This window comes from Gallinula chloropus (genome assembly GCF_964237585.1).
Source record: "Gallinula chloropus genome assembly, chromosome: 18".
NCBI classification, from domain to species: domain Eukaryota; kingdom Metazoa; phylum Chordata; class Aves; order Gruiformes; family Rallidae; genus Gallinula; species Gallinula chloropus.
The window spans coordinates 3,999,494-4,015,913 of NC_140103.1; the positions used below are offsets into that span (position 1 = coordinate 3,999,494).

Sequence of the window (16,420 nt, forward strand, 5' to 3'; positions counted from 1 at the left end):
TTCCTTCTGGGGAGCCCCCTGGGAGAGCTTGGCCTCTGTAGTGATGGGTCCCTTCTGGTGCTCTCTTTTGGGGTGTGCTGGAGCAGAGGCACCCCGGATCTTGGGTGCAAACCCTGAGAGCGTTGATGGCATCGTCAACGGCAGCGTCTCGCTGGTGTGTGATGTCCGATCCCACCCTGCTGCAGAGATCACCTGGTACAAGGATGGCCACGTCCTGGGGCTTGGTGAGGAGGTGACCATCACTCCAGGTATGCTGGGGTGGGCAGGGATGGCTGCTGGCTCTCCATGGTGGGCTCCAAGTCCCTTACCCCACCCTTCTGGGTGCCACGCACGGGACTGGAGCTCAGGCTTTCAGGGGTATCCCACTGCCGAGTGACCCCTTCTGGGAAGGACCAAGCTCACATCCCTCAAACTCTGTGCTCCCCAGGAGCTCAGCACCCTTCTCTGCTGCACGTAGTGAGGCCTCAGAGAGGGACTTTGATAGCCAGATGCCTCCTGCATGGGGCGTAGCTGGCTGCTGAGGGATGGGTTGGCTTGTTGGCACAGTGGCCTGGCCCCGGTCCTGGCTCCAGCCCCCCTGGACTCCCTGCTCTCTGCTTCTTCCAGGCTCACGGGTGCTGCAGCTCCCTCACCTCCAGCTTTCCAGCTCGGGCACGTACACGTGTGTGGCACTGAATGTGGCCGGCCAGGATGAGAAGAGCTTCATCCTCACTGTCCAGGGTAAGTGCTGAGGGCTCGGCTGGCACCTCTGGTCCATGTGGTGTTGCTCAGGCACCCCATCCCTGTTCTTCCTCCTCAGAGCCTCTGGATATCCAGAACCTGCAGCAGGAGATGCTGGATGCAGATGTGGGGAGCTCCCTTGTCCTGACCTGCCCAATCAATGGTGTCCCTGCACCCATTGTCACCTGGCTGAAGGATGGGAGCCTGCTGGGTATGTGCACAGGGGCTGCTGTGCCAGGCTGCTGCCCTGAGCACCACGGTGGTTGTGCCTGGAGTGGTCCTGCCTCAGTTTCCTCACTGCAGGAGAACTGCAGGGCTTCAGAGGGGAGGAGGCAGAGCATGAAGGGGTGGGCATTTTTCCCTGCCTCTTAAAAAGAGGCCTGAAGCAATGGGATGTGGGCACAGGATGTGATGGAGAGAGGGGGGGGTGGAACTCTCTGGGTACAAGCCCTTGGGCTACCTGCTGGGACAGGGGGTTACCCCCAGACCAGTGGATCTCTTCTGCGATGCTCCAGCAGCGTCTGCTCTGCACATCCCCAGCCTCTGCTTCAACCAAGTCCCCAGATCTGGGTGCAGGGGGTGGGGGAACAAGAGGGGGGGTGACAACATGCCTGGGGAGGCTCCAGTGAAGGAGCATCTCTGCAGCCCCCTTCACTTCTTCCCCTGGCAGAGAGCAGCCCAGAGCAGGGCCTGGTGTCCAAGGGGGGGCAGCTCCAGCTCAGCCCCCTCCAGCCCTTCCACCAGGGCCGCTACACTTGTCTGGCACAGGGCCCAGGTGCCAAGACACACAAGGACTTCGTGGTGCTGGTGCGAGGTAGGGCTTCCCCAGGGTGGTGGGCGTCCCTGTGGGCTCTCCCTTAGAGGGGAGCCTTCCTCCCTTTCCTCTTCCTCAACCTCCTCCTGTTTTCCACACAGTGGCACCCCGGATTACCAGTGCAGGGCTCGCCAGTGAGTACACTGTGCTGGAGGGCAAAGGGGTGAGGCTGGAGTGCCGGGCAGAGGGGCAGCCCACCCCTGATATCTCCTGGCTGAAGGATGGGCAGCCCCTGGGTGCGTGGCCCCCTTCACATGGCCGGTGAGTCTGGGGCAGGGGGGACCATCCCACTCGTGCCTCAGTTTCCCCATGTGTAGAAGAACAGTACAAGGCAGGCTGAGCTCTGCTACTTGGGCTGGGACGTGCTTGTGCCAGCTGTTTGCTGAGGAGCATCGTCCTGGGCTAAGCCCTGGTGTCCTCCCAGGATGTCCCAGGATGGCAGCTCCCTGCTCCTCGAGGGGCTCCAAGCCGCTGACTCCGGGGTGTACACCTGCCTGGCCCGAAACAGCGCAGGGGAGGACGTGCGGCTGCACAGGCTGAGCGTGCTGGGTGAGCAGGGGGCTGGGACCCACGGGGCAGCACCAGGGCTGCCCACCCCTAACAGCCCCCAACAGCCCCTCTGTCCCCTTGCCCAGTGCCCCCCACCATCGAGAGAGGTGCTGATGACTCGGAGGTGGTCCATGGTGTCCTGTCCATGACGGTGACGCTGCAGTGCTTGGCACAGGGGTCCCCTCCCCTGCACCTGAGCTGGCTGAGGGACGGGCTGCCCCTGCGCCTGTCCCCTCGTGTCACCCTCCTCTCTGCTGGGCGCATTCTCCGGTAAGAAGTGACTCTGGAGTGATGATGCTCAGCTGCAGGCTTTGGGGCTGGTGCCCAACAGGTCTGCGTGGCCACAGCTGCCCCCCAGAGATGGCTATGGGTCAGTGTGGAGACCTTGGGGGTGGGCAGGGGAGGGGGCCTGGAGCTGATGCCTCCTCCCCATCCCCATGTCCTGCTCTGTGGGGTAGGATCTCCCAGGCACAGGTCTCCGATGCCGGGCTCTACACGTGCATCGTCTCCAGCCGGGCAGGGGTGGCGGATCGCAGCTTTGTCCTGCAGATACAGGGTATGGGGCAGTGGGGGGGAGCAGGGTGGGGGACACCCCAGCATCAATTTTGCTGGCAGAGCCTGCTGTGCTTTGCAGCTCTGTTGCTAAGCAGGGTCTGACCAGCTCTCGGCTGCTGGGGTGGGCTGAGGGAGGCTGGAGCAAGGCAGGACCATCCTGACAGCAGCCCCTGAGCACCCTGGGGCGAGGCTGAGCCCCCTCTGGGTGATGGCAGAATGGGGGGGGGAGGGGGGTGTAGATCCTGTCCTTAATGCCTGGGGACCTGGTGTTGCACCCATGGCCCTGCTAAGGGACCTGCTCTCTCCCTAGTGCCCCCCATCCTGGAGAGCTCGGAGAGCAGAGAGGAGCGGATGGTGGCTGAGGGCTCCAGTGTCACCTTCACCTGCGGAGCTGCTGGGTCCCCAGCACCAGCAGTGACCTGGCTGAAGGATGGCAAGCCCCTGGCACAGCACAGCAACCAGGTGCCTGGGGGCCCCCAGCTGAGCCTGGCAACCGTGGGGCCAGCCGACACGGGGGTCTACTCCTGCCTGGTGGCCAACGAGGTGGGGGAAGCCAGCAAAGCCTTCCACCTCCTGGTGATGGGTGTGTGTCTGCTCCTGGGGACTGGGGAGGGACGGGCAGCCGATTTTTCTGGGAGCAGGAGGGGATGAGCTCTCCCACTCGCCATGCCCCTTGCAGAGCCACCACGCATCGAGGCTGCATCCCAGCCCGTGGAGATGTCCATCGCCGCAGGCACCCCGCTGGAGCTGGTGTGTGTAGTGACCGGTATCCCCGTGCCCAGTGTCACCTGGGAGAAGGATGGGCAGCTGCTGGCAGGGCCCTGGCTCACGTCAGGGAACGAGAGCACCCTCTACATAGAAAGCACAAAGGTAGGGGCTCTTCTTCCTTCATCCCACTGGCATTTCTTTCCATGCCTCAATTTTTGCCTGCCCCTGGTTTTGTGTAGGTGGCTGATGCTGGCTGGTACACCTGCCTGGCCACCAGCCCTGCTGGGGAGGACAGTAGGAGCTTCCACGTCAGCATCCAAGGTAGCGTGGGTGCTGCAAGGGTGGTCAGGGCTCTGGAGGGATTGGGGAGAGCTGTGGGGGCTGTAAGCCTGCAAAGGAGAGACTGGAGGACAGCATGATGGTCCTGGAGAGTGGGGGGCTACGCGTGACTCATGGGGACAGGCGTGGGACTGCCCAACCTGCATGGCACCCCCTGACCCACCTGGCACACAACCCACAGCACCTCTCAGCCTGGCAGATGTTGGAAAGACCCCCAGCATCACCGCTGTGGCAGGGGGGCAGCTCATCCTGGAATGCCCCAGGGACGCTGCGCATCCCCCCCACATCGAGTGGCATCGGGAGGGCTCCCCACTGCAGGTACGTGTGGTGGGACCTGGGGCTGGGCAGGGGCTGGGATGCACCTTCCCCAGCCCTGTCAGGCTCAGGGTGGGGGTGATGTGGGGTGAGCTGCTGACGGGGGTTCCCTGGGGTGTTAGGAGGATGCCCGCAGGCAGGTGCTGGCCGAGGGGCGCTTCCTGCGGATCCAGGCTGTGGGGGCAGCGGACGGTGGGGAGTACAGCTGCAGGGCCACTGGCGTGCTGGGAGGCACCAGCCTGCGTGTCTGGGTGGAGGTTCTTGGTGAGCAATGATGCCCTGCTATGGGGCTTTGCTGGTAGTAAATGCCCTGTTGGTTCAGGGGTGCCCTGAGGTTGGGGTAATGGGATATTGCCCAGCCCTGGAAGGTGCCCGGCCCTGGGTGGTGCTGGGCTGGGCTGGCCTCCTCCATCCCCTGAGCCCTGTCTCTGGCTTTCTGTGGTGCCTGCTGGGTGCTGCTGCAGTGGCCCCAGAGATCCAGCCCGGCCCTGAAGAGGTGAGGGTGCTGCTGAATGGCTCAGCAGTGCTGCCGTGCCAGGCAGAGGGGTGGCCCATGCCCCAGGTGACGTGGAGGAAGGACGGCCGTCTCCTGCCTCTCCGTGGGAACAATAGGTATGAAGCTCTCTGGGTTGATGGCACCAAGAGCTGGTGCTCCCATCCTGCCACCCTCCACATCAGTAGGTGTTGCATTGTGCCTGGAGCAGAGAAATCACAGTCCTCTGGGTAAGGGCTGTGCTCTCTGCACACCAGCTGGGCAGACACATGCCACATGTGGCTGTAATGGCACTGGTCACCTCCTCAGCCACATGTCCCCACACACTACAGACCCCACCCAGGGCTCACTTGCTCTCCCTCCCCAGGCTGCGGCTCCTGCCAGGCGGCTCCCTGCAAATAGACCCCGTTCAGGTCCAGGATTCGGGCTACTACCTCTGCATGGCATCCAGCTCTGCCGGCTCCGACCAGCGAGGTCTGGACTTCCATGTCCTGGGTGAGTGGAAGAACTGGCTGGATCCCTCCTGGGCTCGGTGCCTTGCGACCCACCATGGTTGGGCTGCTGGCACTGGTACAACGATGCGCTGCTGTCTTCTGTAGTCCCTCCGCTCATCACACCTGGGCCCTCCAACCTCACCTTGCTGTCTCAGCAGCCAGCCACGCTGGACTGCGATGCTTGGGGATCCCCTGAGCCCCACATCAGGTGGGAGAAGGATGGCCACCCCCTGAACATGCACTTCCTGGCTGGCACTTACAGGTACCCGCAGCACCAGCCCACTCGCCCACCAAAGGGTCCTGCCGTGGGGTGGGGTTTGCCCCCTCTCACTGCTCCCCGTGGGACAGGGGCTGGCCCTGATGTGTGCTCTGCCTGCTGCAGCTTGCAGGACTCAGGGTCGCTGCTCATTGCCAGCCCCAGGCCCCGGGATGAGGGGCGGTTCGAGTGCATCGCCACCAATGCTGCCGGAGACGCACGCAGGGTCTTCTTTGTATCCATCCATGGTGAGCTCCTGGGTGCTCTGGGTCTTGCCAAGAGCAGCTTTCCCAGGGTCTGTCACCATCTCTGGTGTGATGGGGTGTGCTCCAGTTCCCTGCAGGCTTGGGTCCCCTCTCGAGGACTGTGCATAGGGATGGGCAAGGGAGGAAATAGAAACACCTCTGTGCGCAGGGATGGGATCCCCTTTAGTGTTTGCCATGTGGTCCTGCTCACCCCCCTCCCTCCCCTCTCCAGTGCCCCCCAGCATTGCTGATGACCTTACGGATGTGGTTGTCACCCGGTTGTCCCCTGCCATCCTCACCTGCTACACCTCAGGCGTGCCCCCACCCACGGTGCTGTGGAGCAAGGAGGGGGCTCAGCTGGGCAGCCGAGGAGGGGGCTACCGCATCCTGCCCACAGGTACTGGCACAAGGCAGCGCAGCCCAAGGTGGGGGTGGGAAAGGGTCCCTGCCAGGCCCCCTGCTGCCTGTGCTCTGCTGGTTCTTTTTCCAGGAGCCCTGGAGATCAGGCAGGTGCTGCCTGCACATGCTGGCCGCTACACCTGCACAGCGAGGAGCGCTGCTGGCACGGCCCAGAAGCACCTCCGGCTTGCAGTACATGGTATGTGTGGCTCCTGGGGGTCCCTGTGCCTTGGCCCATCATGGGGGACCCCTGGTTGGCAGTGCTTCCCCACTGCTTGCAGAACCCCCTGCTTTGAAGCCTATGCCTGGCATGGTGATGGTGACGGTCAACACCAGCGCGGTGCTGTCCTGCGAGGCCACTGGTGTCCCCCAGCCAGAGCTCACCTGGCAGAAGGATGGTGTCAGCATCACCAGAGGTGAGGGGGATCACACAGGGCCCCCAGTCCCTGGCTAGGGTGAAGATGCTGGGTGTCACTGTGTGTGCATCCTTCAGGATGCAGCCCAGGGTGGGTGCAGCAGCCCCTGGAGCCATTCCTTAGGGACACCCCAGAAAGAAGCCCTTCTGGGCTTCAGGAAGCAGTCCCTGAGCTCCAGCCAGCCACGGCTCGGCTGCGTTGCCCTGTCCTGCCCTTCACTCCCCCCCATCTCCACAGTGTCTGGGCTGAAGGTGTTACCCAATGGGCAGCTGCATCTGCTCCAGGCCTCCCCGGGGGATGCGGGCACCTACCTGTGCGTGGCTCACAACCCCTGGGGCACTGCTACTGGGAGGACCAGGCTGATTGTGCAAGGTAAGGCAGCACCAGGACCCCAGGGCTCGCCCCTTCCTCTGCTCCGCTCCTGCCCCAGCACCTCGCAGGGAAACATGGCTGCAAGGTGTAAATCCTGCCCTCCTGCTGCCCCATCCAGTGCCCCCCACCATAGCACCAGGCCCAGAGGAGCTGGCTGTCCTGGAGGGGCTGGAGGTGCTGCTGCCCTGTGCTGCCCACAGCATCCCTGAGCCTCGCGTGTCCTGGAGCCGGGAGGGAGTCCCAGTGCGCAGTGGAGGGGGGAAGGCCACTGTCCTGCCGTCTGGGGACCTGCTGCTCCGTGATGCCCAGGTGAGGATTGTTCCTTCCTGTGGCTGTCATGTCAGAGAGCTGGAAAACATGTGTCCCTTGGGGCAGAGAGAAAAGCCCGAGCTGTTCTATGCCTTGTTGTGTTCCTGGGCTGGGGCTGGCAGGATGGGGTGTCACTTTGCCAAGTTGCATCCTGCCTGCTGGATATATTTGGCAGAGGGAGATCCCTGTTCAGGCCGTTGTACCAGGCTGGCAGGACAGGAAAAATGTGGTTGTGGCCAAACCTTGGCTTTTTGGGTGTGCAACAGCCAGCAGAGATGCAGCCCAGCGAGTGAAGCTGGATCCCAGCCCCTGTCCTTCCCACTTTCCAGGAAGGAGATGCTGGGAGCTATTCCTGCACGGCGGTGAACTCAGCTGGGAGGGCTGTCCGGCGGCTCTCCCTTTCTGTCCACACCCTCCCCACCTTCACCCACCTGCCCAGAGATGTCACCCTGAGCCAGGGCGAGCGGCTGGAGCTGGTGTGTGCTGCTGCGGGCAGCCCCCAGCCCCGCATCTCCTGGATGGCCGATGGGCACCTGGTCACTGGTGTGTGGGCAGAGGATGCTGAGCTGGGGGAGGGTGGGTGTGATTCTGGTGCCATCCCAGTCCTTGTTCCCCCTTTGGGGTATCCCCTGGGGTGCCAGCAAGTCTGGCTGTGCAGGGTTATAACCAGGTGGTCCCAATTCATGCCTTTTTGGGGGTGTCTGTACCCCACAGATGGCGTGTCGGGGCAGGGCAGACAGAGCACTCTGCTGCGGGAGGCAGCCACCCGCGCTGACAGCGGGACTTACATCTGCCAGGCTGAGAACAGGGCTGGTGCCATCACAGCCACTGCCTTTGTCTCTGTCCGAGGTAGGTGCCAGTGGGGAAACCAGGGTTCCTGGCCAGACCCCTTCTCCTGTCACCCCTCTTCCTTCCCCAGAGGCACCCACCATACGGGGAGACACCAGCACCTACCAGGTGGAGCCCTCTGGGGGTGATGCCCTCCTCGACTGCGATGCCCAGGGCCACCCCGCACCCCTCATCAGCTGGAGCAAGGATGGGGTGCCAGTGGTAGCTGGTGGGCACCTGCACCAGCTGCAGAATGGCTCCCTGGCCATCCACACCCTGGGGGTGAGCAGGGTCTGGGGAGGGAGTGCTGCTGTGTTTTGGGGAGCTTTCATGGCAATGCTCATCGCTGTGCTAATGCCATTGGTACCACCAGAGCGCTGACGCAGGGCGCTACCGCTGTGTGGCAGAGAACGACGCGGGCACGGCGGCGAAGCTTGTCACCCTGGCCCTGCAGAGTGAGTGCTGTCCCCCTTTGCACCCTCTTTTTGAGGGACCACAAATCCTCCAGCCCCCAGACCAGTCTCTGAGCCCTGGAGAATGGCCCCAGCATCACTGGGATGCCGCAGCACTGCCCGCATCCCTCTCCCTGCCCAGGTGCCCCCGTGGTGGCGGTGACACCACGAGCAGCCGCGGTCCGTGCTGGGCAGGCGGTGCTGCTGCACTGCACCGTGTCAGGGGAGCCCACCCCCTCTGTGGAGTGGCACCGGGATGGGGAGCCGCTGCCTGAGGGTCCCCGTGCCCGTGTCCTGCCCAACGCCACGCTGCTCCTGCCTGCTGTCAGCCGCCACGACGCCGGCAGTTACTCCTGCCTGGCTCGCAACACCCTGGGGTCTGCTGTTGCCGGTGCCTCCGTGTCCGTCCAAGGTGGGTGTCTGCCCTTGGTTTTGGGGTTACTGGCTGGCTCAGGGGCCTGGGGCTGCCCCCAGTGCCATTACACCCTGGGGTAAGACCTCCTCTGGAGGGATACAGCTTTTCCTTTCTTGCTTTAAACCCCTGGATTGCCATCTCCTGTCATCAGCAAGCCTGAGCCCAGCCAGACCCGAGCAGCTGCTGCACACCAGCCAGTGTCCCTGCTTGCCTCTTCCCAGCCTTTCCGGAATTTGCTGCCCATGATTAAATTCCCGTTTCCCAGGGGCTCTGCTAAACACTCAGGCACATCCTCTGCTGCCACCCCTCAGGGAGCAGAGGACAGGGCTGGTCAGCAGCGTGGAGGAAGCTCTGGGGTGCCCTCTTTGAGGCTGTTGGCATGCTGCTGCCAGCCATGCCAGAGGAGAGTGACTCAACGCTTGGGTCTGGGGCCAGGGGTTGATACAGAGCAGGGATTGGGGGGGGGTTTAGTGTAAGAGGCATGGAGCTGTGCTCACAGCATCGACCCGTGGCTAGCACCGTGCTGCCCAGCCCCATGGGGGCTCGGGAGACTGCTTGCAGACAGGTAGGGATGCTGCTCGCCCTCCTCTGGCTGCCTTTGAGTCCAGAAAATGAGGTTTTCTTGGCAAATTATTGAGAAGGGAGATAGGAATCAATCTGCTTTCCTATGGGACAGCATCCCCAGTACTGTTGCACCCCCTCCCCATTCCTTTTGCCTCAGGGGAGCCGCGCCGGGTCCAGGGCAGCCTGTTCGGCATCATCAACGCCCACAAGCTCAGCGCTGCTGCCCTCGATGCCAGCGTGCTGGATGACCCACACTCCAGCACCACCATGGTCCAGAGCAGCATCCGCAGCATCCCTCCTGCCATTGGTAGGTGGTCACCCCCGCCCTCACCCCAGGGATGAGTTTGAAATGTGTCAGGTGAAAATCTTGGGGGGAAAAGATTATCATTGTACTCCCCTGCCTGCCCCTCTCCCCCATCCCCCCCCCCCCGCCCCGGGGTGGGGGGAGCAGGGTGGTTGGGGAGGGCTAGGTGCCTCCTTAGGTGGGTGCTGGCTCCCTGGTGACACCCTTTCTCCCACACCCCCAGGGCCTCTGATGCGGGTTCTGGTTGCCATCATCACCCCTGTTTACTGGTCCTTGGCTCATGCCAAGGGGGGGGCCTGGAGTGGGTTCCTGCTCACCCAGGGCACCTTCCGGCATGAGTCGCAGCTGGAGTTTGCCACAGGTGAGGGACACCAGGAGCTCCAGGTGTGCTGGGGGCTACAGAGCCTCATCCTGCCCCACTCAGCCTCCATCTCCCCCCTGTACCACCCCTGGGTGCTCAGCCCCTCGCTGGACCAAGCTCCTCAGCTGGAGATGGGGCTGTGTCTGGGGGTGCTGGGTGCTGGTCCTCACTTCTCCCCGTCCCCACCATGGCAGGGGAGCTGGTGCGGGTCACCCACGTCGCCCAGGGTGTGGATGCAGCTGGTGCTCTGCAGCTGGACAGCATGATCAGGGGCTCAGTGCCAGAGAGCATCGGCGAGGCCGTGCTGTTGCTGCAGGTGCCAGTGCTGCCCATCCTCCCGCGGGCTGCGATGCCCATGCTGGGACCCCAGAGGGGGTCCACTACCTGACCCCCCCACCCCATTCCTCCCCCCAGGACTTCAGCGAGCACTATGTGCGGACAGGCCTGGGGCAGCTCTCGGGGGGCTCGGCACAGAGCTTCCTGAGGGATGGGCACATCATCCATGCCCACTGCAACCACACCATTGTGTATGACCCCCCCACGGATCCACAGCCCCCCCGGGTGCGGCGTGTGAGGGCCAGAGCTGTCAAAGCCTTCTATGACCCAGCCTCAGAGGAGCTCCGCTTCCAGCTCCACGCCTCACTTGATGCAGGTAACGAGGGGTTTCCCTGGGATGAGGACACTGGGGACCCTTGTTAGTCTGTGGGGGTGCAAAGGTCATGTTCCTGCAGTGATGTGTCCCTTCTCCTCTCTCTGCTCGGTTCCCAGGTGCCGACAGGGACCGGTGCCCACCGGGGTTCATCCCAGACCCTCAGCAGCTGTACTGCATCGGTACGGACCCTCCCTCATGGGGGGCATGAGGATGGCGAGGGGCACCTGCTGCATGGTGCCAACTCCCCAACCCTGTCCCACCCTCTCTGCCCTCCAGACATCGATGAATGTGCCGAGGGGTCCCACGCCTGCCGCTACAACCAGCTCTGCCAGAATGCCCCAGGAACCTATCGCTGCACCTGCCCTCCCGGCTACCGCTCGCTGGGTGCTGGCTGGCCGTGCTTGGGTATGAGCTGCTGTCCCAGGGGGACATGTCCCTGGAAATGGGGTGTCAGGCCACAGTCCCTCCCCAGCCTCGGTTTCCCCATCCAGCTGCAACTCCCCAGCTCTTTTCTCCACCAGACATAAACGAGTGCCTGCAGTTCCCTCCACCATGTGCCTTCCAGTGCCGCAACCTGCGGGGCTCCTACGAGTGCCTGTGCCCCCCTGGCAGGACCCTGCTGCCAGGTGGAGACTGTGGTGCAGCAGGAGCGGATGGAGGGGGCACGACAAGCAGCATCCCCTTGGACACCCCCCCACTCTGGCTGCGGCCAGGTAGCCGCCCCTGGGGAAAGTCCTTCTACACCCAGGTGTCCCTCCGGCGTGTGGCAAAGGCGGCAGGGCTGGGGGCTCAGAGCCCCCCCTGCCCCAGGGGCTTTGTCAAGAGGAATGGCACCTGCACAGGTGAGAGCACGCAGGGAAGTGCTGGTGAGGGGCTCTGGGGGAGTTCAGGTGCCATTTTGTGCCCCAAAATTGGCTCCTGTGTCTGCTGCTGCCCTGTCTCCTGTTCTGTTCTCATCCCTTTTCGGGGGGTCGGGCTCTCCTCGGGTTTGGCTGTGCTGGGAGGGGGAGGTGAGAGGCAGCATGCTCCAGGGCAGTGGGCTGCAGAGGGGACTGATATTTCTCCCTTGGCCCCCGCAGACCTTGACGAATGCCAGATGCCCAACCAGTGCCAGCACCAGTGCAGGAACAGCCTGGGCAGCTACCGCTGTGTCTGTCCCCCCGGCTACCGGCTGCTGCCCAATGGGAAGACGTGCCATGGTCAGTGTGGGGATGCTGGGGTGGGGGGCTGCCCTGGTAGGATGCTGATGTCCCTTGGGGTGTGAACTCAGTCCTCATGGTGCCCTGGATGTCACCCCTTTAGGGCTGTCAGTCTCTCAACACTGCTTCCCAGGCAGTGTTGCTCCCAGGCTCAGCACCCTGGGTGCTCTTATCTTGCTGCCCCAGTGTCCAACACCCTGAACAGGGGGCTAGGAAGGTGTGGGGTGGGAGCTGGGGTTTGAATCCCCATCTGGGTCAGGGCCACATGGGTGTCCTGGCACCTTCAGACCCCCCTGTGCTCTGCCTGCAGATGTGGATGAGTGTGCAGAGGGCACCATCCAGTGTGGCTCGAGCCAGATGTGCTTCAACACCCGCGGAGGTGCCCAGTGCATGGATGCACCATGTCCAGCTGGGTACCAGAGAGGGTCCAGGCCTGGGTGAGTCACGTTGCCCATCCCTCATCCCCTGTGGCATTGTGGATCCAGGCATCCTGGCCACTCCTGACCCCCCCCCCCGCCCCATCCTGTGTCCCCCACTCTCGTGCAGGCTGTGTGTGGGTCGGTGCACCCCAGACTGCGGCTCAGCCGGCCCCCCCACACTGCAGTACCAGCTGCTCACCCTGCCCCTCCGCATCGCCGCTGGCCGGGACGTGGTGCACCTCACCCCTGGTGCCACCCTCCACCCCCGGCCCCTCTTCACGCTGCTGGAGCGGGACCCTGGCAGCCCCTTCACCCTCCGCACTGAGCGGGGCCGGGGCATCATCTCCACCCTGCGCCCGCTGCGGGACCCCGGCACCCACCGACTCAAGGTGCAGGCGCTGGCCCCGGGTGGGCAGCGGGCACCCAGCATCTTCCTCCTCCTCATCTCTGTCTCTCCCTACCCCTACTGACACCGTCGAGGGACAGGAGGGGATGCAGGGTTGCTTCTCCTGTCCCTCACTAATACATCGGTGCAGGCACGTGGCTCGGGGGGAGCTGAGCTTGCACCTTTCCTCCCCCCACCCCCAGACACCCTCTGCCTTTCCCCTGCCCCCCCAGCAGCCCTGAGGCCGGTCCCTGACTCAGCAGGACCCCAGGAGGGTGACAAAACGTCCCATGAGCCCCTTGCAATCAGGTCTTGCTGCAATTCATGCCTGTGGCCCCAGAGCAAACACAGCTCAGGGTGGCCTTGTCTGTGCTCAGTTCTCAGTCTGGGAGGGAGTCAAGGGGATGAGTTGGGTGACAGCACCCAAAGAGGGTCCTGCTGGGGTGCAGGATGGGGTGCCCCAGTGTGGGAAGGGCACAGAGCACCCTGGCATTAATGTGTATTAAATGGAATTAGCCTTGTGTCTTAAAAGGAAAAGGAGCTACTTGGTTTCTGTGCACACAGTTTATTTATGGTTTTGTCCCAAATAAAGGTGGTTTGTGCCTAAGTCCCAGCTGAAGAAAGCTGCTTGCTTCAGCCTGCGGGTGGGGGCTGCCCCAGCAGCAGCCCTGGGCACCTCCCTGCATGGCCTTGGACCATAGAATGGAGATTACCACATCCAGACAACGCTGGAGGGCCAATGTCCAGCCTCTGAGGGTCTAATCCTGCCCCCAGCACCGCATCCCTCAGTCAGCAGATGCAGGATGTGGGATGCTGGAGGGAAGTGGGGTGCTGGCCCTGAGGACCTGAGTCCACAGCTCCTGCGTTTGAGCTGCTGGTTGCTGTGTACTGAGGGGTACTGAGCTGCCCCCAAAAGGTTCTGCCCTTTGGGTTAGGGGGTTCCCATCCCCCAAGGCCAGGTTTGCTACTGGTCTGGGGTGCCCATGGCACATGAGAGGGGAGAAGGTGGTTTTGCCCCCTCCTCCCTACACAGGTTCCTGCTTCTCCCACTGGGCTTCCAAATAAATTCAACCTTGCCTGGCCCCACCAGCCCAGGGGAGAAAGCTGGGTGGTGCCAGGGCAGCTGGGCACCCTTCTGTCCCTACGTTTTCCCCCTTCTCTGGGGTTCCTGGGAGGGGCACCCCTGGGTGCTCTGTGGAGGTGATGAGGAGCTCAGGAGTGGGGGCAAGCTGCACCCCCCCAACCTCCCCCATCATTCTGCCTCTGTGCCCTGCGGGCAGGAAGAGGGCAGGGCCTCGCCGGGACGGTGCCCACGGAGGGGACAGTCCCACGGAAGGGGACAGTCCTGCGGCGGCTCCGCCTGCCCACACCCGGCTATAAGGGAGGAGGAGGAGGAGGATGCTCCAGGCACCGGACCGCAGCGCCGAGGGCAGCCGGGCCCCAGGGAGCGGGTGAGTGCGGGCATGGCAGGGAGTGGGGGTCGGCAAGGGGAGAAGGGGCACTTTGCCTTGGGGGACCTGTCCCCTTGCCCATGGCTGTCCCCTGTTCCCCTCCCCGTGGGTGCTGGAGAAGGACTTGCTGGTCCCTACAGCAGCCAGGCAGCAATGTTCCAGCCCCCTCCCAGTGCTGGGAGGTGCAGGCTGCAGCCAAGCCCCTTCTAGCTCAGTTTGGGGAGGGGCTGTCCCAAGTGAGTCCCACCTTTCCTTGGCTACCCACAGGGAGGGGAGCTGGGACCTTGGCTGGCACCACCTCACGCCCTCCCCGCTCTGCTCTGGTCATGCTGGGGGGCAGGATGGGACCCCTGAGAGATGGAAGAGTGATGCTGATGCAAACCCCAGCACCAGTGAGCACACCCCCTCATCCCTCCGCTGCAGGAGCCCCTGGGGAGCCTGCCCACGCTCCCTGTCCCATCCTGGTCAGCAGGCTGGAGCAGAGTCCCCCCAGCCCAGCTGCCCAAGGCAGTTCCTCTCCTTACCAAAGTTTCACTCTTTTTAATTCCCTTCCCTTTTTATTTTTCTTTCCTGTTTGGGTTTTAAAAGCAAAAGCAGAGTGTTCCTGGGGGGCAGGGCTGCCCCAGTCGCCCTGGTAAAGAAACTCAAACCAACTCTGCTCCAACACACACGGAAGTTGCTGCAGAATAATAATCAGGGCTGGAAAAGTCCCACCACGTTCCGCTTGGCTGAGCTTTGTTTGCTCTGATTTATTACTGCCTAACGCCAAAACTTCAGGGCTCTCCCTTCCTGGGCAGGCACACTTGGCATCAGCTCTGTTTCCAGAGCTGGAAATGTCAGCAGCTCAGCACCGGTCAGGGGGATGCTGGATGTGTCCCAGGGCAAGATGCCCCAGGTGCCTCGGGTGTTGTGTAGGCAGCGGGACATGTCTGAGCAGCCAGCAGTTGGAGGAATTTCTCTTAACCCAGTGCCAGGCCACTCGTGAAGCGAGTGTGCCCGGTCTCAGCAGGGCTTAGTCAGCCTGGCAGTCACGATGTTGGTGCTGGCAGCTGCAGCAGGGATGAGTTTTGGGGGTAAAGGACAGAGTTTTTCTGGTAAGGAGCAGTAGGTGCAGCGTCATGCTTGGGCTGGGCCCTTTCGGGAACCACCGCTGCCTTCCTGTAAGTGCCCTGGTGAGAAAGGGGACGGCAGAGGCTCCCTGGGCTGGGGCCCAGCCCCACACACCCATGGGGCATGAGGGCAGGGGAATGCTGGTTGCGCAAGCCTGCTGCTGTGGGGGATGCTGAGGCAGCCAGGCCACGGTTACAGGGGGCTGTGGGACCCCTCAGCAAGAGTCTGGCAGCAGTGGGGAGAGGTCCTGCCCCTGGGCCTGCTGGAAGCCATCCCCTGTGGGACGCTGGCCCCTCACCGTCCTGGCAGGACCAGGGTGCCAGGGCACGCCCCGTGCTGCTGTGTGAGGCGCTGGGTGGGCCAGGCTGGAGGGGCCAGGCACGGTGCCCAACCCGCCTGCAGAAGCAGGAGCAGGATTGTGCTGAGTCGGCAGCAGTGTGAAAGCTGCTCAGGGACAGGATCTGGCCGGCTCTGCTGTGAGCCTTCCCAGGCCAAGGTTCAGCTGGCATCACCTTCTAAGGATTCACAGGGGACTGCAGGGACAGGCTTGAGCCCCCTCCTGCAGCGGGATCCCCCCATCCCTCCCCTTGAGCTCAGGGCTGCTGCCTCCTTCACCATCTCCTGCTGCTGGGTGAAGCTCTGGATCCCCTCAGGCGAGGGGCACCCAATCACCATTGAGGTGCTTCACGCTGGCAGGAAACACAGGGCAGCATAATTAGGACAGTTAACCAATAAACACTAATTAGGCCTGTCTGTGGGTGCCTCACCCAGCACTACCAGTAGGCATTTCAGGCTGAACTGGTGGGTGGTGGAACCCACCTGCCGCCGCGGCTCCTCCACGCTGGGCCTGGCACGGGGCCGCGACGTGCCGGGTCGTGCCCGAGCGAGGCCTTGGGCTGCATCTCCAGGGTGGCTGGGTGCCTGTGCCTGAGTCCCGTCCCTCTGGCATTACAGGGTGCCTGTGGAGCAGGGGCAAGGCTGTGCCAGGGTTTCCAGAGCGAGCTGCGTGGAGTAAAGGTGAGAGGCGAGCGGTGCTGCTGGGTCCCTTTGGTCCCCTCTGTCACCCAGGTGCTGCGCAGGCAGGGTGCCCTCCCTGGCCAGGACCTGCAGCCTGGCTGAGGTGCTGCAGCTTCTCCTCCTGCCCCCAGTCCTCCTCCCTTCTCCCTGAAGTACTGGGAGGCTCTTGGAGGCTGATCCCTCCTGGTGCCCTGGCCAGTCCCCAGCTGCTTGCTGCCCCAGCCTGGCGCTCCTGGCAGAGGAGGGGGCTCAGCCAGACCCTGGTCCCACAGGAGCACC

The 16,420-nt window shown here is 63.3% G+C and overlaps 1 protein-coding gene across 1 annotated transcript in view; it reads left to right on the forward strand.

The window, feature by feature from the left end:
• Nucleotides 1–12,648, forward strand: part of HMCN2 (hemicentin 2) — a gene marked incomplete at both ends in the record, with an annotated part of 33,874 nt that extends 21,226 nt beyond the window's left edge. Inside the window, 37 exons of the mRNA XM_084272422.1 lie at nucleotides 87–248; nucleotides 607–720; nucleotides 800–931; nucleotides 1,391–1,534; nucleotides 1,636–1,795; nucleotides 1,959–2,083; nucleotides 2,149–2,353; nucleotides 2,542–2,639; nucleotides 2,949–3,221; nucleotides 3,318–3,508; nucleotides 3,586–3,667; nucleotides 3,867–4,003; nucleotides 4,123–4,264; nucleotides 4,465–4,612; nucleotides 4,861–4,988; nucleotides 5,093–5,249; nucleotides 5,370–5,491; nucleotides 5,721–5,885; nucleotides 5,979–6,086; nucleotides 6,169–6,303; nucleotides 6,541–6,675; nucleotides 6,794–6,984; nucleotides 7,314–7,527; nucleotides 7,699–7,833; nucleotides 7,904–8,094; nucleotides 8,186–8,267; nucleotides 8,407–8,676; nucleotides 9,401–9,550; nucleotides 9,771–9,908; nucleotides 10,103–10,224; nucleotides 10,323–10,560; nucleotides 10,677–10,739; nucleotides 10,837–10,965; nucleotides 11,082–11,402; nucleotides 11,640–11,759; nucleotides 12,070–12,196; nucleotides 12,306–12,648. Coding sequence (XP_084128548.1) covers nucleotides 87–248; nucleotides 607–720; nucleotides 800–931; nucleotides 1,391–1,534; nucleotides 1,636–1,795; nucleotides 1,959–2,083; nucleotides 2,149–2,353; nucleotides 2,542–2,639; nucleotides 2,949–3,221; nucleotides 3,318–3,508; nucleotides 3,586–3,667; nucleotides 3,867–4,003; nucleotides 4,123–4,264; nucleotides 4,465–4,612; nucleotides 4,861–4,988; nucleotides 5,093–5,249; nucleotides 5,370–5,491; nucleotides 5,721–5,885; nucleotides 5,979–6,086; nucleotides 6,169–6,303; nucleotides 6,541–6,675; nucleotides 6,794–6,984; nucleotides 7,314–7,527; nucleotides 7,699–7,833; nucleotides 7,904–8,094; nucleotides 8,186–8,267; nucleotides 8,407–8,676; nucleotides 9,401–9,550; nucleotides 9,771–9,908; nucleotides 10,103–10,224; nucleotides 10,323–10,560; nucleotides 10,677–10,739; nucleotides 10,837–10,965; nucleotides 11,082–11,402; nucleotides 11,640–11,759; nucleotides 12,070–12,196; nucleotides 12,306–12,648 — 5,897 coding nt within the window. The remainder of the gene's footprint in view (nucleotides 1–86; nucleotides 249–606; nucleotides 721–799; nucleotides 932–1,390; nucleotides 1,535–1,635; nucleotides 1,796–1,958; nucleotides 2,084–2,148; nucleotides 2,354–2,541; nucleotides 2,640–2,948; nucleotides 3,222–3,317; nucleotides 3,509–3,585; nucleotides 3,668–3,866; nucleotides 4,004–4,122; nucleotides 4,265–4,464; nucleotides 4,613–4,860; nucleotides 4,989–5,092; nucleotides 5,250–5,369; nucleotides 5,492–5,720; nucleotides 5,886–5,978; nucleotides 6,087–6,168; nucleotides 6,304–6,540; nucleotides 6,676–6,793; nucleotides 6,985–7,313; nucleotides 7,528–7,698; nucleotides 7,834–7,903; nucleotides 8,095–8,185; nucleotides 8,268–8,406; nucleotides 8,677–9,400; nucleotides 9,551–9,770; nucleotides 9,909–10,102; nucleotides 10,225–10,322; nucleotides 10,561–10,676; nucleotides 10,740–10,836; nucleotides 10,966–11,081; nucleotides 11,403–11,639; nucleotides 11,760–12,069; nucleotides 12,197–12,305) is intronic.
• Nucleotides 12,649–16,420: the final 3,772 nt, after the last annotated feature.